Raw genomic sequence first — 15,738 nt, forward strand, 5'->3', positions numbered from 1 at the left:
TCAGCCAAAAGTGCAAATTCCCACCCCCCCCACCCCCCCCCAGCAAGCAACCATTACAGGAAATTCATGGCATCCGAACCTGACGGACAGACAGACAGACAGATAGACAGACACACGTCCGAGCCTGAGAACCAGGGACAGTGGGGTGGCAGTGGGATTGGGTTGGGACCAGTACAGAGCCCCAGTTCATGTCTCTCGAGGTACATATCCTGTGCTGTGTGACACAAGCAGCACGTTCATTGGTTAGAGAATCTGAGAGTGTGTTTGCGGGGAGCAGGGAGCCCCCGCTGCTATCGCCTGACTGGGGGGGGGGGTCTGCCGCGCTCTTGAGTTGGGATCGAGGGGGGGGGGGGGGGGTTTGGGGCGGAAGGGGAGTATAAAGACGTCGCTTTCTATCGTGCAAATCAAAACGTTTTAAGTGCTTTCGTTTTTCATCATGTAGTTTTTTGCATTTAAATAGTAACAAATAAAAAATATTAACAACAATAATAATAATAATAATAATAATAACAACAATAACATCAATAATAATAATAACACTAATAATAATAGCAATAATAAAGACCCCCCCCCCCCCCTCTTCTGCTGCCCCTGCAATCATACTGTGCTACCAATCAGGGGCGAGCAGAGCACTGGCTCCTATTGGACAGAACCCTGCAGACTATCCCATTATCAAGGGGCAGGGGGGGTTATGATTTTAGGACATGCCACTCCAGGAGTCTAGGTGAGGGTTTCTGAAGACAGTGTCTCTAAGGAGGTGGAGAGGAGTCCGGACCGCATGTTTCTCAGGCTCGGATTGGGAATCATTAAACATGGAATGTTTTCGCTCGGCCGCGGGAACCCCTCCTCCAGAGATCCAGTCCCGGGATTTTAGACTCGCCCCCTCCCCCCACGCTCTCGGCACTGCACTGCGAGACCCCCACGCTCTCGGCACTGCAGCGTCCTGCCATTGCGATTCTTTCGTCCCGGTTCTGGATCGGTTCTGAGCAGTTCTGGTTTGGATCAGGATCGGGGGGAGGGGCTCCCGTAACACTTCTGTGCTTTTCAGACTCAAAACAAAATTTTAAGACACGTTTCACCCCCAACCCCCATGACATCACACACTCACACTCATGAAACACAACAAGATGATGTATCCAACGCGAAGCCCTGATTGGTTTAAAGCAGGACACTCCCACTCCCCACCCCACCCCACCCCCGACTTTGTGCAAAACAATCACCGCTCCCCACTGAACTGGACTCTTAGTGCAACGGACTGGCGGGCGGGTCAGTGGAGCGCAGACACACACACAGCGAGATGAAGGCCTCTCTGGAAGGACTGCCAGCTTTGCCCGCCGTCTCAATAGAAGGCAGGTGAGAACAACTTAAACAGCTCCCCCTTGTGACGGGAGGCTCTGGCGCACCCTGTTCCACACTCCCCTCAGCAGCCCTGTGTGAGATCACTCGAAGCCCCCCTATTCATTCTGAAGTCGAGCCGAGTCCGACTCATGTTCTCTTTGCCCCCCCCCATGCAGTTTGTTGTGTTTGATGAGTCTCCCAGCTCAGTACAGTTATGCAGTAACCATGGCAACACACGCGTTTCATTGCTGTAAAGAGTGAAAACTTGCTGATCTTTTTTTTGGATAAACTCTGGCTAATTTAACTGAAATATTATTATTTTTTCTCTCTTTTTGTTGAGACACCACAGCCTGGGACTGAGAAATATACAACAAGATAAACAGTGTGAAGAGCCTGCACACGCGTGTCCGTGTGAAGAGCCTGCACACGCGTGTCCGTGTGAAGAGCCTGCACACGCGTGTCCGTGTGAAGAGCCTGCACACGCGTGTCCGTGTGAAGAGCCTGCACACGCGTGTCCGTGTGAACAGACATGTACATGATCTGCAGCCTGGAAGTTAAAAGCGCCCCCCCCCCACCTAGTATTAGATTAGCGGTGATACTGGCAACCAGTAAGACTGGTACTGGGCGATACTGGTCCGGTTCGGAGTGAGTGTGGCTCCCATGGGAACCAGTTTGACCAGTGGCTCACTATATATTGCAGTTATTTTCAATTTTAAGGCACAGAGCCGCCTCACCAGCCGCCTCACCCCCCCCCCCCCCCCTTGAGTGACCGCCAGTCCCAGGCCGTTACTGGACCCCCTCTACAGAACCTGAGCAGTCTGGTACCGGAGTCCAAACACACACACACACACACACACACACACACAGACTCCCGGACCTGGACCCCTACACACACCGCACAGCAGCACTGTGGAGGGACCACTGTTGCATTTGGGTGCTGTCTGTCTCCCTCTGCTGGCTGCTGTGTGCATTACACCCTGTCTGTGTGTGTGTGTCGTGGACTCCAGTCTGTCTGTCTCCGCGTGTGTCTGGGGAGGTGTCAGGGACAGTATTTTAGTGCAAACTCTTCCTGTCTCTGCTAAACTTCCAGTGCTATCAGGCTCCCCTCCCCTCCCCGTGCTCTTGAGATAAACACCCTTACTAAACTGCAGCGTCCCGAGATTACAATGAATAAAGCTATTTACCTACAAAAAACACATCAAGACTACAGTTTAACAAATGGAATTAAAAACAACAGCAGAAAATAATAATAATAATAATAATAATAATATCAATAATAATAATCCTCAAGTAGATATTGCATTATTCCACACAATAACTGCATATGTAAGAAGGATCCAGCGCTGGGTTCTCATGCTCAGTGTGTGTGCGCAGGGGGGGGGTGGCGGTTACATGGAATATCTATTATATATTTTACATATTAGATTTGTTTTGTTTTGTTTTTTTATCAGATCCAGGTGCAGGCAGATGGAAGCCTCATCCACTGCTGTGTGACATCACACCTAAGGGGGCGGTTCCAGTCATTCCCACAGGAAGTCGTGTCACCCTTATAAAGTTCCCCCCATGCTTTTCCCACACTATACTGTGCATTTGCCTTAGTTGACCTGGATGTGCAATGTTTCTGAATATGCTGTACTGTACCTCTCTGTGCTTTACTACACTTTGCTGTTGCTATCAAACTCTTAGACGGATATTGCTAACCTCCAGGCCCGCTAGGAAGTGAGGTCAGAGGCCTGGTGTGACATCAGACTGGCTCCCTTCCAGTGAGACCCGAACCCAGCGCTGGTTTAAGACAATTAGAAGGATTCAAACATCTGTCTTCAAGTGCATTCAGCTGAGAGGGGATTTAGAGTTTTAATCGGTCACAAAACCTAACGTGCGCTTTCTCTGGCCTGTGACTCGCTTCCTGACTCTGAGTGTCTGTGTGTCTCTTTGTGTGTCTCTCAGTCTGTGTGTCTCTGTGTGTCTCTGTGTCTCTTTGTGTGTCTGTGTCTCTCTCTGTCTCTGTTTGTGTCTCTGTGTCTCTGTTTGTGTGTCTTTGTGTCTCTGTGTCTCTGTCTCTCTCTCTGTCTCTGTTTGTGTGTCTCTGTCTCTCTCTCTGTCTCTGTTTGTGTCTCTCTGTCTCTGTCTCTCTCTCTGTCTCTGTTTGTGTGTCCCTGTGTCTGTTTTGTTTTTTCTGTTTTGTTTTTTTTGGTGGCCGCAGCGACAGGACTGAAATCCAAAAGCTATAAAGAGTCTCCAGACTCTGATAAAGTACCCGTTTCTTTTTTTACCTTTTTTTTTTTTTTTTTAAAGAAAATAATGAAATTAATAATAAAGAAGAAAAGAAAAACTGCAAAAGCTAACGTGGCCGTTTCTGTAACAAAGTGCTTCTTCATAAGGTGCAAAGAACTGAACACACTGTCCACGTGGTCCGCTGTGTTCTCAACACCAGCCCCAGCATCAGGGGTCACCCTGACAGCTCCCTTCAGCCCACGCTATTCACAGAGCTGCCACTGCTTCACATACCGTGCTGATCAATCAAACACAGAGCTAGAAACACGCTTCCTAACCAACACTCCAGAAAGCTCGACTGCTAATCAAAACAGACCCAAACCTTCTCCAAGTAACTGTGAAGCTCTGTGACTGGGCCCTGGTTTCCATGCATGAACTCCCAGCTCCCTCGACTGTTCTCTTTCATCTGGTTTATTAGACTTGTTTAATTTCAATTCTTTGGAGTAACATTATCGATTACCCTACTGGACCCCTGCTTCCTGCTTCCTGCCTACGGGCAAGCACAGGAAGTCAGGGCGGGGGTTAAAGGTCATGCCATCTGACCTGGATGTAAACAAGCCTGCAGGCTGCCCAATTAAAAAAAAAAAAAAAAGATCTATATAGTGTCAGATAACGTCGCTTTATATATGCGGATGGCGCCACTTGGTGGTGGCATGCTTTAACTGCATCTGTATTTATCTCCGAGCGAGAGAGAGAGTGGTGTTGCACAGCACAGCGTTTCTGGAGTATTGTAGAGTTGTCACTCGGCCTCTCTAGTGTCATTTATTGCGCTCTTCATCAACAGTACTTCATTATCATGGTCCTCAGGGCAAAGAACAGCATCCCTCTAGCTTTCTCTTCAATAGATAGATAGATAGATAGATAGATAGATTTGTGTACATATTTCTATATGTTAGGATGTGCAAATTTATAAAAAAGGTGCTTATTGTCTTTTCATATCCCTCGCTCTAAATATATATATCTATTTGTCTTTCAGGCATCCTCTCTCTCTCTCTCTCTCTATATATATTTCTTTTTATCATCTATTTCTAATAACTAAGTGTCAAGTACCCAAGGCAGCCAACTCAAAACAAACAGAAAAACCATTTAAGACTGTAAAAAAACTGTAACCAACAGGAATCTTTAAGGAGGTTAGGAGTGGGGGGGGGGGGGTCAGTGGTTAGTGCCCCCTAGTGGAGAGCTGCGGTAGTGCTTTAAGAACACAGAACCCCTCCCCCCCGCCCCCGTTGTAATTTTTAAAGACAAAGGACACGGTGTTGACAGTCCACCAGCAGAGCAGACAGTATCGGGTTTAACGTCTCCTCTGAAAGACGCGCCCCCCGACCCCCCCAATCCCAGAAGGGGCACCCCGACATCACGACACAGAGCTAATCGGCACCCCGTTTAAAACAACACGCACCCCTAAACACGAGCGCTACCAAAACACACCTCGAGTCTCAATCTAGCGTTCCTTAACCCTCATCGGCAGACCGGAGCCAAAAACACACATTATAAATAAAACATTCAGAAATCACTATAACAATAATAACAACCAAAAAACCAAAATAAAAAATCCTGGAGAAAGAAACTTCAGATTAGATTTTGTGACACCCTGATTTGGTTGGTTTTTTTTTGTAGTTTAGTTTTTTTTAGTTTTTTTTTTTTTTTTTAAAAAGAGGAGTCTTTTTTCAGTTTGTGTGTCTCTTGTTAATCGTCACGTTACCCCACGGTCTCCGAGCGGAGCTCCTCTCCTGGGCCTGTGTCCTGGCTGCTGGGTGCCGGCTCCTGTCTCCGGCGCCCCCCTGTGGCCCCCGCTGGCTCCTGCAGCCTGGGTTTGCGGCCCCGGCGCGAGGGCACGCCGTTGCAGCCGTCCTTCTTGAGGTGGCGGTGCAGGTGGTCCGAGCGCACGAAGGTCTTGAAGCAGCTGCTGCACTGGTAGGGGCGCAGGCCTGTGTGCACGCGCTGGTGGTTCTTCAGGTCGTAGTTGTGAGCGAAAGCAGCGCCGCACTGAGAGCACAGGTACGGCTTCTCACCCGTGTGCTTCCGCATGTGAACCTTCAGCTTGTCCTGCCTGTGGAGAGGGAGCAGAGAGTGTCACTGATACAGCAGAGACATACACACAGCATCCACACCTATACACAGCTATACACACCTATACACAGCTATACACACCTATACACAGCATCCACACCTATACACAGCTATACACAGCTATACACACCTATACACAGCTATACACAGCTATACACAGCTATACACTACTATACACTGCTATACACAGCTATACACTGCTATACACAGCTATACACTGCTATACACAGCTATACACAGCTATACACAGCTATAGACACCTATACACAGCTATAGACACCTATACACAGCTATACACTACTATACACAGCTATACACAGCTATACACAGCTATACACTGCTATACACAGCTATACACTGCTATACACTGCTATACACAGCTATACACAGCTATACACAGCTATACACTGCTATACACAGCTATACACTGCTATACACTGCTATACACAGCTATACACAGCTATACACAGCTATACACTACTATACACAGCTATACACTGCTATACACAGCTATACACTGCTATACACAGCTATACACAGCTATACACACCTATACACAGATATACACAGCTATACACTGCTATACACAGCTATACACAGCTATACACAGCTATACACAGCTATACACAGTTATACACACCTATACACAGCATCCACAGCTATAGACAGCTACACACAGCTATACACACCTATACACTGCTATACACAGCTATACACAGCTATACACAGTTATAGACAGTTATACACTGCAATACACTCACACGCACACACACGCACGCACGCACGCAGGCAGGCAGGCAGGCTCTCACCTGGTGAAGCGCACGTTGCAGATGGTACACTCGTAGGGCTTCTCTCCGGTGTGAGTGCGGATGTGCCGGGGCAGCTTCCCCGCCCCCTGGATCACCTTGGAGCAGATGGGACACTTCTGGAAGGCCTTGGAGCGCATCTTCTTCTCCACGCCGGCCCCGGGCCCCCCCAGCACGGCCCCCTCCCCCTCCCCCTCCCCCTCCCCCTCGTGAGAGCTGTTAAAGTAATTCAAGTAAAACTCCACGTCTGGCTCCTCCGCCTCGACTCCCTCCTCCCCTCCCCCTCCCCCTCCCCCTCCCCCTGCCTTCTGCCTCTCGAACGAGTTCATCATGTGCTGCAGCAAGGCACTGGCTGACAGGCCAGCCCTCTCCCTCTCCCTCTCCCTCTCCCTCTCCCTCTCCCTCTCCCGGTATTCCTCGCTATAATGTCCGTTCTGAGAGGGTTGGAAAGCCCCCGATGCAGCCCAGGCTAGGGGGTCTCCTCCCTCATTCCTCTTCCTCCTCCCCCTCCTCTTCCGGTCCCCCTCTCCCCCCTCCTCCTCTCCCCCCGCCTCCTCCCCTGCCAGGGAGGGGTGCTGTGGCATGCCCAGGGGTGAGTGCTGCTCGCTGGGTGCTGTGCTGCCGTTGCTCTGGGAGGCTCCTGCTCCTCCTCCGTTGCGTTGGCCGGGGTCTCCCAGCTCCGGCGTGCTGCAGCTGCTGCTCCAGTGGGATCCGCAGCTCTGGAAGAATTCCAGGTATTCCCGAGCCCGGAGCCAGTTCCCCTGGTCAACCGAGTCCCCGGGGGGGTGTGTCTGCCGGGAGCTCCCCTCCGCCCCCTCCTCCCCTCTCCCCAGAGCCGCATCGCTGCCCTGCAGAGCAAACAGAGACACACGGGTCAGCACACGCACACACACGCGCACGCACGCAGGCACGTGAGAGCCTGGAACCACAGACACTGTGGCAAAGTAACTCAGAGAACAACGTCTTCATATAGTCAGGAGGACTCTTAGAAAACGTCACCATGGTAAACTTGCAGTCATTTTGCAGACCCCCCCCCCCCCCATAGATTACCATGTTTTGCTATGTTTTCTGAATGTGCTTTACCAGACCTCTCTGTGCTTTACAATGCTTCCCTATGCTTTACCAGACCTCTCTGTGCTTTACAATGCTTCCCTATGCTTTACCACACCTCTCTGTGCTTCCCTATGCTTTCACTGTGCTTTACTGCACTGTGGTGGTACTGGGGTCATTGTTATAAGGCGATGCGTGGGCAGGTGTGTGGGCTACCTAAGCTGTGACTTCCAATATAAGGTAAAGACATTGAAAGGAACCCACTTGACTTTCATGAGTTTATGACACCAATAATCAGTTAACAGTCAAACTAAGGGGCTATAAAATGAATTGAGGAAGCAGCGATTCCTTATCACAGTTCAACTGCATCTCAATAATCCAGAGGTCACTTCTACTTTAGCTTTAGTTGTTTTAAATTATTATTATTATTATTATTATTATTATTATTATTATTATTATTATTATTATTAAATTGGCATTTTATAAAGTCATTTAAGCAGGACAGTTTCTCCAAAGCGTAGGTTACAGTTTTGGAGTGAGCGGGTGAATGTTTTGCTCGTCCCTTCAATGGTTTAATCAGTGCAGACACCAGCCGAAAGGTGAAGGAAACGACACCAGATAGAACAACCAAACCAGAAAGAAACGATTCCGACGCTTCATTCAGGGGCTTGTCTGCAGTCTCTCACTATGCATTGTGATGTACATGTTAACTGTTCAGCAAACTAACAACCTTCAGTTACTGTGGTTAGAGTTCCCAAGAACCTAGGGGCGGGGCGGGGGTGTGGTTTCAACTGAGCGGCTGCTGTGATTGGATACATTTCTGTCAGAGTCTGGAATCTTTTTAAAACTCCTCCCCAAGTGATAAAGTCAATGTTGTCTCAGAGCTGGTTATAGGGGGGGTTGTTGAAAGGAATATAAAATCGCTGGTATCACAGCAGCCCCTCCGCTGAAACCCCCCCAGGTCCTTTCCTCTCGCCCGGTTCCCCCGTGGTGCAGGCAGGTGGGTGGAACGGTACCTGTGTGCTGAGCACCTTGGTCTCCAGCAGGTGGCAGCAGACCTCCCTCACAGGCCTGATTTCGAGGAGGCGTGCGGCGCTCAGGACCTCTCCCACGTTGGTTGCGTTGAGGGTGAGGGTGGCGGTGTAGGCGAAGTCCAGGAGGGAGGCCAGGGCCCCGGGGCTCACGAAGTCGATCCCGTAGACGCTCTGCCGGTCCGCAGCGGCCCCCGAGGTGAAGAGCTTGTGGAAGTACGGGCTGCAGGCGGCGAGCACGGAGCGGTGAGCGGGGAACTCGCAGCCCTGCGCCACCAGGAGCAGGTCACACAGCGCCCCGCTGAGCCGCTGCTCGTTCAGCCCGCCCAGGATCTCGCTGCTGTGGTCTGGGAACGGGATTCCGATCGGGCCCTCCTCCGCCGCGGCCCCGCCGCTGCCCCCCGCAGACATCTTCCACCAGCCCACCGCCGATCCTCCGATCACAGCCTCCCGCGCCGCCGTGCTCCCCCTGCCCTGCGTCCGGCCCTCTGCCGCCAGCCCGGCGCCGTCTGGCTCCCTGGAGAAAGCAGACAAGATGGGAGCGTGACACGGCAGCCAGCGGCGCGCTCCACAAGCAGGAGCTCCGACGCCGGCTTCTTACCCAGCTTCCTGGACTCGCATCTTATTACACAGAATCCCTGACAGTTTGCAGCAGCAATCCCAGCGAGTCTCTGATTCACTCTCACTGCGCCACGCAATGCTTTCAACGGGAAATCGCAGTTTGATTAAACGGACACGGGACACGGCAGAACTCGCTAAAGCAAACGTCATACAAGTCAATCGGGGTTTTCAGTTTGCAATTAAAAAAAAAAATAATAAAAAAAATCACTGTAACCTGCTGTTATTATTACAGTAATCATTTCCTGTAGTGAAGCCGTGCACGCTTCCTCACAGCACAGCGCTTACTCCACAGCATGTCTGTATCCCACAAGCAGGGCTGACAAGCACATCATTCAGGAGGCTGTGCCCTGGCCTGGATGATTCTCGCCTCGTCACCGCGGCTTGTGATCACACAGGCAGCTGACTTCATCTCAACCCAGCCAGCACAGCACCAGGGAAAACCTGCCTCTGTGTGTGTGTGTGTGCGTGAGAGCGTGTGTGTGTGTGCGTGTGTACATGTGTGTGTGTGTGTGTGTGCTTGTGTCAGTGTTCCTCAGTGATATTGTGTGTGTCTCAGTGTGTCTGTGTGCGTGTCTTCGTGTCTGACTGTGTCTCAGTGTCTCTGTGTCTGTGTGTGTGTATCTTTGTGTCAGTGTGTGTGTGTGTGTGTTGTGTATCTTTGTGTTAGTGTGTGTGTGTGTGTGTGTGTGTTTGTGTATCTTTGTGTCAGTGTGTGTGTGTCGGGGTGCAGTGGAAAAACCCCAGCACAGGGAGCAGCTGAGTGCAGGGATGGTCTCAGCGCTAGGGAGCTTGTCAAGCTGGTCTGAGCTGGTTACCCCACCCTGAGATCCCTGCCAAGTTTCAGGAAGGCAGTGCGCTCATGTGCAGGGCGGGATTCAGAGACACGACCTCCCTGTAAACTTTACACAGCCACAGCACCTTCACGAAGAGCAGAGGGGACCAGCCTCGCTGTACAGCTCTCTGTAAACCTCCCTGTAAACTTTACACAGCCACAGCACCTTCACGAAGAGCAGAGGGGACCAGCCTCGCTGTACAACTCTCTGTAAACCTCCCTGTAAACTTTACACAGCCACAGCACCTTCACGAAGAGCAGAGGGGATCAGCCTCACTGTACAGCTCTCTGTAAACCTCCCTGTAAACTTTACACAGCCACAGCACCTTCACGAAGAGCAGAGGGGACCAGCCTCGCTGTACAACTCTCTGTAAACCTCCCTGTAAACTTTACACAGCCACAGCACCTTCACGAAGAGCAGAGGGGACCAGCCTCGCTGTACAGCTCTCTGTAAACCTCCCTGTAAACTTTACACAGCAACACAGTTCAGAGTGACAGGAGTGAAGATACAGCTGCTTGGGTTTGTGTGGATTGCTGTTCAGAGTGACAGGAGTGAATGGGCAGTAGTGTGGAGTAGTGGTTAGAGCTCTGGACTCTTGACCGGAGGGTTGTGGGTTCAATCCCCAATGGGGGACACTGCTGTTGTACCCTTGAGCAAGGTACTTTACCTAGATTGCTCCAGTAAAAACCCAACTGTATAAATGGGTAATTGTATGTAAAAATAATGTGATATCTGTATAATGTATAATGTGATATCTTGTAACAATTGTAAGTCGCCCTGGATAAGGGCGTCTGCTAAGAAATAAATAATAATAATAATAATAATAAGATACAGCTGCTTGGGTTTGTGTGGGTTGCTGTTCAGAGTGACAGGAGTGAAGATACAGCTGCTTGGGTTTGTGTGGGTTGCTGTTCAGAGTGACAGGAGTGAAGATACAGCTGCTTGGGTTTGTGTGGGTTGCTGTTCAGAGTGACAGGAGTGAAGATACAGCTGCTTGGGTTTGTGTGGATTGCTGTTCAGAGTGACAGGAGTGAAGATACAGCTGCTTGGGTTTGTGTGGATTGCTGTTCAGAGTGACAGGAGTGAAGATACAGCTGCTTGGGTTTGTGTGGGTTGCTGTTCAGAGTGACAAGAGTGAAGATACAGCTGCTTGGGTTTGTGTGGATTGCTGTTCAGAGTGACAGGAGTGAAGATACAGCTGCTTGGGTTTGTGTGGGTTGCTGTTCAGAGTGACAGGAGTGAAGATACAGCTGCTTGGGTTTGTGTGGGTTGCTGTTCTCCAGACTCTGCAGGAAAAGCTGCAATCATTGCAAATCCAAGCAGCTGTTTCTTCCCTCGTTTCTCTCAATGGTAAATCAGCCCAGCCGACCCCAGCGACCCTCACCTGATGGTCAGCACTGGGTTTCTGCAGAGAGCTCCGTCCCTATGATCCGTGTGCGCTGCACGACTTTTCACTTACACGTAAAACACAAAGATGCTTCTAATGTTAGTAGGTTAAGCCCCCTTCATTGAATCCAGAGCGATGGTAGCTCAGTTCGCCAGCGCTCAGATCAATGGCTTGGTCCTCAGCCTCTTTATTTAAATCTCAATAGCAGTCTTCCTCTCTCCAGGTCACAAGCCTACATGAGCTATCTTATTTCAGATCACTCTCCTTTCCATTCATCCCTTCATTCATTCATTGTATAAATGATTTTAGCATTTGTTTGCAGTAAGCAGGTGTCTCATTTTTGCCCGATTGCCCAGAGTCTCCTGTTGCCCCCAGCGTGACCCCAGTGCAGCGCAGCACCATCAAAACACATCAGCGCCTCCCAGTCAAGGGGCGAGTCTGCAGGGATCTGGGGCCCCCTTAAACCAGGGGCCACGGTGACGACACACCATGAAGATCTCCTGTCTGTTTGATCTGAGGGTGGCAGTGCGATTGCAGATTCGTACACACACACACACAGTCACACACACACATGCGCACGCACACACACAGTCACACCCACACCACCCTGTCTGAAATGTGCATTCCGTTTGGCCCTCAATATTAACAGACTCATCTGACGTTGTTAATCACTGTGATGCTAACTTGAACTACCTGCTCGTAACTCCTTAGACCCTGCTGCCAAGCTCTTAATACAAATGAACGTGGGACAGATTAACAGAAGAACCAGCTCCTGAACCCTCGTGAACCCCCCTGAACTCTCCTGAACCCCCCTGAACCCCCCTGAACTCTCCTGAACTCTCCTGAACCCCCCTGAACTCCCCTGAACTCCCCTGAACCCCCCTGAACTCTCCTGAACCCCCCTGAACTCTCCTGAACTCTCCTGAACCCCCCTGAACTCTCCTGAACCCCCCTGAACTCCCCTGAACCCCCCTGAACCCCCCTGAACTCTCCTGAACCCCCCTGAACTCTCCTGAACCCCCCTGAACCCCCCTGAACTCTCCTGAACCCCCCTGAACTCTCCTGAACCCCCCTGAACCCCCCTGAACTCTCCTGAACCCCCCTGAACCCCCCTGAACTCTCCTCCATAACAACCAACCAAGAAGCAGAAAAAAAAAAAAAAAAAAAAGCAGCATTGACTCCGTTCTGTTAAATTCACAGCCGGATGGTTTCCTTCTCATTCTCCTCCCGTAGTTAATGAACTCTTTTGCAAGGAGATCAGGAAGTGTGGTGTGGGTGTGTGGGGGATGTAGTGAGGAGAGAGAGAGAGAGAGAGGGAGAGAGAGAGAGAGAGAGAGGGAGAGAGAGAGAGAGGGAGGAGGGAGAGCTGCTGCTGCTGCACTGGCCCCGTCAGTCCTGCAGCCTGCCTGCTCGCCTGCCAGCCTGCCTGCCTTGGGAGAGCTCAAGTCCTGCAGCCTGAAGACAGGAAACTTGACGAGACTCAGTCCCCCAGCCTGGCCTGATCCCACACAGACCCCCCTCCCCCTCCTCAGTGCCCGGCTCCCTCCCCCACTCAGTGGCCCTCCTGCCTGTCAGTCACCACACCTCCCCATCAGGATAGGTCTCTCTCCACTTCCTTCCCTGTGTCTCTGAGGACAAGGCATTCTGGGATCTGTAGTCCCAAGCTCCTATTCCACCTGCTCCCCAGGCCTGCTGGTGGACTACGTGTCCCAGGCTGCCTTCAGCTGATCCAACGTAAGCACTCAGGACAGAATTGTACTCCAGTATGCTGCTCGCAAGATGCCAGGTAGAGAAAACAAGAGGCAAGCCCCGCTGAGCAGGCCTCGCTTTCGGGAACAAATGCTCCCCTCCGGGGGGAGAGACACTCCGGTCTCCCCAGGGTCCAAATCTCTTTCCCAGCCTCACTGGAAGAGCAGCCCCCCCCCTGACCTCAATCCACACGGCTTTCAAAATAAAAGTGTTTCCGTGTGCAGTGCACAAAGCCACGCACACACAAGCACACACACACACAAGCACACACAAGCACACACACACACTGCTACACAATCTGCTGTACTTCCTATAGTTCCCACACACACACACCACCAAGCAAACACAAGCACAGCGTTCCTGTCGCTGCTGCCACTGTACCTGGGCTCCTCTTTCTTTCTTTTCATCCCGTTGATAATAAACTTTAAATGAAAAATAATAACAACAACAAAAAAAATACAAATAAACAGTGCTGATAATAAAAACCAAACTGGGCAAAAACAAGAGAGAGAGAGAGAGAGAGAGAGAGAGAGAGAGAGAGAGAGAGAGAGAGAGAGAGAGAGAGAGAGAGAGAGCGAGAGAGAGAGAGGAGAGAACTTCCTACTGTACACACAGACACCAGATCACAACTCCCTCCCTCTCTCTCTCTCTCCCTTATCCCCCTCTTCACATCTCTCTCTCTCTCTCTCTCTCTCTGCGGCCCTTTTTTAAAGCGACAGTCCTGGCTCTGTACTCACCTGTAGTTGTTGAGCTGCTCCAGTATCTCTGAGCTGTCCTCCGCTCTCTCGCTCTCTCTCTCCCTGTCGGCTCTTCAGAGACTCGTATGCACAACAGCAGCAGCTCCAGCAGTGAGAGAGGAGGCAGGCAGAGCAGCTCAAATCCCTTCCTGGTTTCTGGAGGGCAAAGGGGTCCCTCCCTCCCTCTCTCTCTCTCTCTCTCTCTCTCTCTCTCGCTCTCTCGCTCTGTCTCTTAAAGGAACAGCATTCCCTTTTTTCTCCTACTTCTTCTCTGTTTTGGAACTCTCTTTTTGTTGTTGTTGTTGTTTCTCAAGGAGGTGATTCTCCCAACTACCTAAAATCCAACAAGTTCCCCCGCCTGTCTCCCTGCGTTCTGGAATAATAACAATAACAATGACAAGAACGATAGGGCTGTGATGGGTTGGTGTTACTAACATTTTAATAAGCTGCCACTCCTTCCTGGTTAAGCGAGTGGAGTGAGTGAGTGGCGAGGGGGCAGGGTGATTGCATAAGCTCTGTAATCCAGGATGGGCCCTCTCTCTCTCTCTTTTCTAGTTCCGTACCCACCCAACCAGCCTGAGGTCTTTCTGTTCCACCCCACACTGAGCAGGTCTTGGCCTGTGCCTTACCGGAGGGGATGCCAGCAACCCACCCCGCCCAAATCCACCGGGGTCCCGGGCCAGCAGCGCCTCGGACTTAACCCCCGATCTGCTGGATGCGTGTATAAAAGCAGGAATAAATGCTAGTGAAACAGACCCTCTCTCTCTCTAGCCCCTTTAACCATTCACCTCCGAGGTACTCATTAACCAATTAAACTGATCCTGTTCATGAAGTCTGAATCGATGTTGACATTTCAAGGAACCTGAAGTTCCAGTCTGTCACATTTTCAGAAACGAGGTAATGGTATAATGGTCTGGCGTCGAGTCAAGAATGAACCCTGTCCTCCTCTGGGGTGATTGTGACTCTGCAGAGCAGCCCTGAACCCCGCAGCGGGGCGGAGGAACGCACTCGGGTTCGGAGGTGCTGCAACTACTGACCAAAGAACTAGAGAACAGAAGAAATCTGGGAATCCCCAATGGCATGCAATGCGTGCGACTATTCAGAAACAATCACCGGGAAGCAGAAGGATCTCAGACAGAGACTGGGTCCCGTCCCGTCCCATTGTTCCTGGAGCAGTAGGACTTGTGGAAAACCACCGCGAGAGAGAGATTTCCACTGTCTTTCTGGTAGAAGTATTCAGCTGCCAGGGCAACACAGTGCTGCAATGTCGGCATGGTGACCTCACTGCAAACCATGAAGAGTGGTGGCGCCCCCCAGAGGCGACCTCCAGTATTTCTCCAGATTTATGTTACGCAAGAATACCCGATAATAGGAGATTCCGGGCTGTTTTTGGCGGGTGTGGTGTAGCGGCATTATGGCAATTGTATATCAGGAGAGATACAGCATTGGTATGGTGTTTAAGATGCAGCAGCTCTATGTTATTAATATTTACTGTACTTTCATTTAATACACATGCATTAAAGGGTTCGTTGATTTCATAACAGCCGCACTAAATTATTGATGGAATCATGGCAACAGCTGCATATTTTGACACAATTCTCAAGGGCATGTGGGGTAGAAACCAGGCTTTTGGTTTGTACCCCAGCAATGAGAAACTCTCGAATGGATTAGAACACTTCAAAAAAAAACAAACCAAAAAACAACAACACACAGTATTTATTTATTTTTGCAATGTAAAGTGCCATTTATTACCAATATCGGAAAAAAAAGAAAAAAAAAAAACAAGAACTTTTACAAACAATGTTTCGCTAACCCTTTTGAAATCTAAGCACAGCGGGGGCG

General features: G+C 50.4%; 1 protein-coding gene across 1 annotated transcript; it reads right to left on the bottom strand.

Annotated features, from left to right (window-relative positions):
• Positions 1–3,287: 3,287 nt before the first annotated feature.
• Positions 3,288–14,089, bottom strand: LOC117966164 (zinc finger and BTB domain-containing protein 7A-like). Its single transcript, XM_059015148.1, has 4 exons — positions 13,897–14,089; positions 8,555–9,086; positions 6,492–7,336; positions 3,288–5,662 (listed from the first exon to the last, which is right to left on the bottom strand). The coding sequence occupies exons 2-4, from the start codon at positions 8,978–8,980 to the stop codon at positions 5,311–5,313; spliced, it is 1,623 nt and encodes a 540-aa protein (XP_058871131.1). The 5' UTR covers positions 8,981–9,086; positions 13,897–14,089; the 3' UTR covers positions 3,288–5,310.
• Positions 14,090–15,738: the final 1,649 nt, after the last annotated feature.

Source organism: Acipenser ruthenus, chromosome 49 (assembly GCF_902713425.1).
Source record: "Acipenser ruthenus chromosome 49, fAciRut3.2 maternal haplotype, whole genome shotgun sequence".
NCBI classification, from domain to species: Eukaryota; Metazoa; Chordata; class Actinopteri; order Acipenseriformes; family Acipenseridae; genus Acipenser; species Acipenser ruthenus.